At 55.9% G+C, this 6,750-nt stretch overlaps 3 protein-coding genes across 3 annotated transcripts; 2 read left to right on the forward strand and 1 right to left on the reverse strand.

Moving 5' to 3' along the window:
* Nucleotides 1-167: 167 nt before the first annotated feature.
* VTJ04DRAFT_9678 (uncharacterized protein) lies at nucleotides 168-866 on the forward strand (the record flags this gene model as incomplete). Its single annotated transcript, XM_069368251.1, has 1 exon — nucleotides 168-866. One exon carries the CDS (start codon nucleotides 168-170, stop codon nucleotides 864-866), a length of 699 nt encoding a protein of 232 aa, XP_069214414.1.
* Nucleotides 867-1,769: 903 nt separating this feature from the next.
* On the reverse strand, nucleotides 1,770-3,269 carry VTJ04DRAFT_9679 (uncharacterized protein; the record flags this gene model as incomplete). Its single annotated transcript, XM_069368252.1, has 3 exons — nucleotides 1,770-2,757; nucleotides 2,870-3,087; nucleotides 3,138-3,269. The coding sequence occupies 3 exons, from the start codon at nucleotides 3,267-3,269 to the stop codon at nucleotides 1,770-1,772; spliced, it is 1,338 nt and encodes a 445-aa protein (XP_069214415.1).
* Nucleotides 3,270-4,360: 1,091 nt separating this feature from the next.
* VTJ04DRAFT_9680 (uncharacterized protein) lies at nucleotides 4,361-5,767 on the forward strand (the record flags this gene model as incomplete). The annotated part of the gene is made up of 1 exon (XM_069368254.1): nucleotides 4,361-5,767. The coding sequence occupies one exon, from the start codon at nucleotides 4,361-4,363 to the stop codon at nucleotides 5,765-5,767; it is 1,407 nt and encodes a 468-aa protein (XP_069214416.1).
* Nucleotides 5,768-6,750: the final 983 nt, after the last annotated feature.

The raw sequence follows: 6,750 nt of genomic DNA on the forward strand, positions 1-6,750 counted from the left end.
AGGACGGACAAAATGGGCAATCCTTTTTCGAAAGCATGGCGTGGCTCTCCGGCCACGAGCCACAATGATAATTGCCGGAGTAAGTCGACTTGTTTCTCCAGTCCCGTCCAAAGCCCGGCATTTACTCAACAAACCCTCAAGATGATGGACCCTCCCCTCTTCCGACCATGCCATGCACCCCCAGACTTCGCCCTACCATCATCCATACTCCACCTCGCTCGCTTGGGGGTATCGAATTCTGTCGGCTCAGCGATGTCATCCTGGAGACTGCCAGCGAACCCACCCCTCTCGAGGACGTCTTCTACGACGTCAAGTCCGAGGCCTCAACCAGTCCGCCGCCGCCTGAGGTTGCTAACAATGTCAGTGACCTCCTTGACTTGAGATCGGAGGAATTCGCCTTGTTCGGACCCCCTCCGGCCAGTTCCCCAATCAACACAACCACTCAGCCACAAGTTTCCACCTCACTGGATCCCTTCGTCTCCCAGCCCGCGGAGAGGAGCGACCTGACTGAGCACTTGAGCGAGTTGAACCCCTCGCCCACCCCAATCCCCAACCGCAAAACTCGCCCAAACATCACCTCCTTCTCTCGTCCGACGGAGATCACCCCCATCACGCCGGACTGGGACCAACCGGCTCGTCGTGCCCAGCAGAAACCGCCCAGGCCATCCATTTTGCCTACTTCCACCGATTCGACCACGGACGCAAACGCCGCCGCGCCAGCGGCAACCAGGATCCATACAGGCAGTTCTAACGCCGCATCCAGCTCTGCTACCACCTCCACGGCCCCCAGCCATGTGGTGATCATCGGCCCGATCAGCGACGCCACGCGTTCTGTTGGAACCGCGACGCTGGTCGCGCATATTTGAGCGCCAAGCTCAGCCTGGCGCCAGGTAATCGTCCTGTGGTCAGTGAGTCAGAGGAGACGGGCGTTTCAACAGAGGTTTATGGGGCCAACAATCCTGAGAGCAGCCGCGGCGACGGAAATAGTGGTTCCGTTCGTGGTCGGCACGGCCCATTCGTGCAGCATGGTCGTCGTCCTGGCCGCGGTAGTAATAGGGGTCGGTTCTTGCCGTACGATCTAGAAAACGGCAGACGCGCAAACCTGCTGGATCGTTTCCGGTACGCAGAGGGAGGGGATGCGGGACTGCAGTCGTGCAGTCTTGTGAGTGATGTGGAGGATAGGTGGTATGTGCGGGCAGAGTTTGTGAGCGAGGAGAAGGCATTGGTTGCGGTCAAGTTCTTCGGTGGAGGGTATCCTTGATAAGTTATGACTTTATGTCTGCTTTTATCACTGCTTTATCCTCTTCATAGTTCCTGGTATTGTTGCTTTACGCTCATCCCATGCTTCTATTTAGCTCTTCTTGGTTCTTGGTGGACTAACCATTGATCTAACAACAGTGGGGGATCGATCATGTGGGCTTGGATGGCCCTTGAGGCCGAGTAGTCCTGTTGCGGCAGGAGAGGGCGGGGAGGCTTTTTCTTTCTTTTTTAAAAGAAAAAGTAAAAACAAAATAGACAAAGGAAAAGGAAGAAGAAAGCCCTCTTCTCAAGAAAAGGTGCTCTCGCGGAAGGTGCGGCCGCGGGGTTCGCCAAAGGGGCTGGACGCAGAGGGTTATGGCAGGGAGGGTGTATAGTTGTTGCCATGTTTCTATAATAACACCCCAATTTAATGGCTCTTTCTCGCAGTGATTTCATCTCATCGTACCTCAAGCTCACAAAATTCCTTTCTCATTGAAAGAGGAATACCCTTCCAGGAAGTAACTGACGGCTCAATCTCCCCACTGATCAAGAGGTTCCAGCCCGTTAACTAACCTCCCGAGATTCAACCTCACACTCTTCCTCAAGTAAGGAGTCATCTCCCGGTCTTTGCGAAGAAACCCCCCTCCCGCGGCCGAGATATCAGACTTCCCCTTGTAGGGGTGACTAAACAAAGGAGGTTGGACGGTCACACAGACCGGCGGTCGACCATCCTTCTCAACGTCATCCGTCTTGTCATCCGCCTCGTCCTTTCTCCTCTGCATCTGCTGGCTTTGTTCCTGCAATCCAGCCTCCGACGTTGAAGAAGGGGAGAAGTACAGCCCATCACACCAATCCCTCAACATCAAATCCCACCCAGCAGTGATCCCCATCCCCACGCCGAAGCGCCACAGCAACCTCCTCGCACCCCGCTGGCTGACGGCGTATGCCTGAGTGCACGCTGCCTTGCGCGGGGCATGCACGACACGGGTATGCGGCTTGTATCGCCTCGACGGCCGTTTTCCCTTCCCATGCTCTCTGTCGGATTCTTCGATCTTGGACTCTCCCTCCGTGTCCTTAGCCAACGCGTCTCCCAGCGCAAATGGATGGCCCTTGAGATGTTGCGGTGCGGGAACGGTGGGGTCGTTGGGGATGATGATCCGCAAAGGCGGTGGCGTCCAGCGCTGGTTTGTGTCTGATCGGTCCTCTTCCGGGAACTCTGTGCTACACTGACCCAGCCAAAGAACGTCCCAATCGTCACCGAAGGGAGTGAGTTGCGGAGTTGGAAGATGGAATTCGCCGAGCCGGGAAAGGGGGAGGTCAGTCACAGAGGGGTGGTTGCGGCGGAAATTCTCTGCGAGGGTGACTTGGCCCAGATGAGGACCTTCGGTCTTGAGAGAGTGTGGTTGAGTGAAGGCGCGTGCGGCCACCGCAAAGTCTCGCATCTGGAGCTTGATTCGCACGTCCCAATCGGCGTCGTCTTCGAGGATGAGGGCGCTGGTGATGTTCTCACGGACGATGCTGAGAGGTGATGTCAGTTGTTGGTGATCTTGGAGGAGTAAAAGGGCCTCCAAATTTTCAAGGGTGATCATTTGGGGATGACATGAGGCGAAAGGATAAGCGTATTACTTGCCGTTGCAGGACATTCATATGAGCTCTCCATGAGCCTTTATTTCCGACAGTGAAACCCATGGGCAGCTCGCCCTTGCCGGGAAGCACTGAGTCCGGGACATCCGAGCCAGCGACGCCATCTACGAAGGTGAGGTTCAGGCCTGTCACCGCTGCAGCCAATGTAAGGCCATCCCGGCGGTCGGACCGAGATGGGAGGCTTATGGCGAAGATGTGCTGAAACTGAGCTATGTGAGCCGGATGTCTCAATCATCGACATGATGAAAACTTACTCCTAGAGTGCTGTTGGACACCTCAGGGGAGTCAAGCTTGCTCGCAGTAGGTCTCCATGATGATGCTTTGAGCCAATGGAAGAGTGCAAAAGCAACAACGAGGGCAGCGAGGAGGTACCGGATGCGAAGCATGATGCATGGCCGTCATCACAGGTACATATTGTTGTAACTGGTCATGTGTGAGATGAGTGAGAGATAGGCTCGTCAAAAACTCTCATGACGAGCCACTCTACGAAGTCCAAATGATTGACGTGTACCGTCCAAATGGGAGAGTAACGGCTTTCCATTTCATGAATTGGGTAAATTCGGGTAAAGCCAGAGTCAATTGCCTGTGATACGCTCCGTGCACTCAACCAAGGATCTCAGTGTCACATTCTAGCTACGGCTCTCTCCGTGTATTAAATTGATCAACTTGAAGGCCTCGAGGCTGACGGTGTTCATATCAGGGCTCCTTCAGGTGAAAGAGCTGCCTCAAAAAAGAATCACATGTCATGCACTACCAACCGGATTTACCTCTACGATGGCGTCACAACATGAAGTCATCCACACAACATTCCACTGGTGCACTCGGCCCCCAAGTCCCACCAGTCTCTGACCTCCGAGAGCATGTTCGGTACCATATGCATATTCACATCGAGTTCGTCGATGCATGGGTCAAGTGCCGACACTAGGTAACCGAGCAGAGGAGCGAAGGACGCCGGAAGAGCCAACCGATGCACTCTCCGGCCATCCGTCTGCACAAGCCCCACACAAGCTACAACACAGACCACCAACAAGCAGAAATATTGCCAGAAGTATATGTACGGCAAAGGTGTTGATGGTTCTTCGGCGTCCGTCACCGCCTTCTTACATCGGGCTAACCCCTCCTTTTCACCAATTTTCTGCGGATCATCGGGCCAACCTAGCTGCAAGATCCCGTGTCGGTCAAGTAGACGAGACAAGGATCAGTGAACGGGCCCGAGCAGAGGCCAACTTCACAGAGGGCCATACACGTGTAAGTTGCGCTCGCTCCGGCGCAGCCGCCGGTGCGACCGCCGAGGCAAACGCCAGGGGGGAGAAAGGATCAATGGTAACATTGCAACCCCCTAAGGATATTTATCCGGAATCCCCGCTGATCGCCCAAAAATGTGGAAAAAATCCTGCTCTCCACCTCTTTTCTCGAGGGTGTCAACCTGGGGTTCTGTGGCACTAGTAAGCCCAATTGCATCAGCTCGTAGCCAGCCATGCGCCGGTCAGCTGTCACTGTCGGGGGTGCTTTGGCAGCCCTACTCGGCGTCCAGCCGCACGGGGCTTCAGCCTCGGTGACGGTGCGCAAGACCGGCCGGGGCCCCACGGGGTATGAGGTCGACTTCCGGTACGTCAACGCCACGGCCAAAAGCGTCAAGATCGGGGGTGGGTTCCAGCCGTTCACCGACCAGTTCCACACCACCGGTACCATCCACCGCGTCAACGGCCGGTTTGACCCATGGAGCTACCAGCCCGGCGACTTCTGGGTGAGTAACCCTTACCCGCAGCTCCCCGAAGACTACCCGTGGCCGTATGAGATGCAGAGGTCGAACGAGTCCGGGCATGAGGGAGAGTGGATATTGACGGTGCCGTTGCCGTCGGGGACGTACACCTACGCCTTCCTCCCGGACTGCGCCTACGCGCCGAACTGCACCATCGATTCCGGACAGCTGGTAGTGGACCCGGACGTGCCTCCGTTGCAAAACGTCCCGGGGGACGCGCTGAGCTCCAACTTCCACGTCCCCTTCGACCCTGAGTTCCAATTCACTCCCGAACTCAACCTCAACTTCGACTACGCCCTTCCAGCGCCCAAGCCATGCCACAACCGCGGAACCGTCATGTACGTCAACTACACCTCGCCGGGCTCCATCCACCCGGCGCCTGATGTCCACGACTTCGTGATCTACCTCCCGCCCGGCTACGCCCGCAACAAAACCAAGACCCGGAAGGAGTACCCCCTCCTCTATCTCTCTCACGGCGCCAATGGAAACGGCGGTGACTGGGAAAACCTCGGCCGCATGAGCCACATCATGGACAACTTGATCCGCCTGGGCCACATCCCGCCCACCGTCGTCGTCGCTCCGACCTTCTACAACCTCAACGCCACCTACCAAAACAACACCAAATACCTCTACGGCAACCGCACACACACCGTCCCCGTTCCGCCCGCGCTGCTCGTGCGCGAAAACTACGAAAAGTACCTCTTCCCCTTCGTCGAATCGCACTTCGACGTCTGCCGCAACGCCAGCTGCCGCGCGTTCGCCGGGCTGAGCATGGGCGGGGTGCTGGCGTACGAGATGCTGGTCAACGCGACCGACACGTTCGATTACTTTGGCCTGTTCTCGCCGGCGACGCTGCCGCCGTATATCGGCGAGAAGGATCTGAAGAAGAACCCGGCACTGAAGGAGAAGGGGATCTTCATTGCCTATGGGTTGTACGATTTCGTGTTCCAGTGGGCGAGGGACTTGCAGACGGCGCTGGATGCGTTGGAGATACGGTATCTGAACCGCGTGACGCCGTTTGGGAGTCATGCGTGGAATACGTGGCAGGATGAGTTGTGGTGGTTTGGGCAGAAGGTGTTGTGGAAGGAGTTGCCGCTGTGGAAGCTGGTTGGGAGGAGATGAAGGTAGCAGGGATGTGAAATTTGGTAAAGTGGTTCGTGTATATAAGGATCTTATAGAGGACTTCTCAACAGGTACCTTATACAGTTCCGCTAAGATGATATTGCAGGCTGGAGACGCTATACAGGGTGCACTCACCAGTGGAACTGTGTGAGGGATTCGTTTGTGAGTGCTATGAAATTGTATATAACCTCAAGAGAGGGAGGGATGAAGAACCAGCAACCTAAGTGTTTGGGAAATGTTTTGTCGAAGAACTGCTTCCCTCGAGTCCCCGTTCAACCGTCCCTTCAAAGCGGCGCCGTTGTCATGCCGCTGACGTTCTTGCTAACGTTCGTATACCAAAGTCTCCAAAACTACAGGCAAGTGATATCAAACGGTTTGAACGATTCCCACGACCGAGGTGACTTTTACCGCGAATTCAAGACATTACCTAATAATCTCACCTCCATCCACGTTACCAGCTCCCGTTGCAGATATCTCCAAGCCTTGAATGAATAGAGTGCCCCACTCCCTGCCTACGAACAGCATCCACGTTGCTGTCGAACCAGACATACATGAAAGACGATGCAGTGTAACTATTAGCTCATCATCCAACAAAGTTCGGCGGCCGCATCGAAGCGTGCCTCACATGCAGTCCAAGGACCGGATCTGCAGGCCCCAGGTTCCGAAGGACGGCCTGCCGTGCGTCCCGCGCCGCCCGCTTGCCTGCCTGCCTACCAAGGTGCCCTGTACCACACAAGAAACCGGAGGCGCCGGGAGATGTAGATCCAGGCTGCAGTGGACAGGCACGTGCGTTGCGTTGTGCATACATACATACCTTGTGCAGGAGGGCCTCAATTGGGCCTTGTCCATGTTCACAAATACTTCAGAGGTAGCGGGTTGCGTCGCAGGAATTCTTCAGGTCTCATGCGGGAGAGCATTGGGTTCTGCGCTACAGCCTGGAGCGTGGTACGGTGGATCTTCGGGGAGATGAAGATGTTGGCTTG

This window comes from Mycothermus thermophilus (assembly GCF_041956435.1).
Source record: "Mycothermus thermophilus strain CBS 625.91 unplaced genomic scaffold VTJ04scaffold_7, whole genome shotgun sequence".
Taxonomy (NCBI): Eukaryota; Fungi; Ascomycota; class Sordariomycetes; order Sordariales; family Chaetomiaceae; genus Mycothermus; species Mycothermus thermophilus.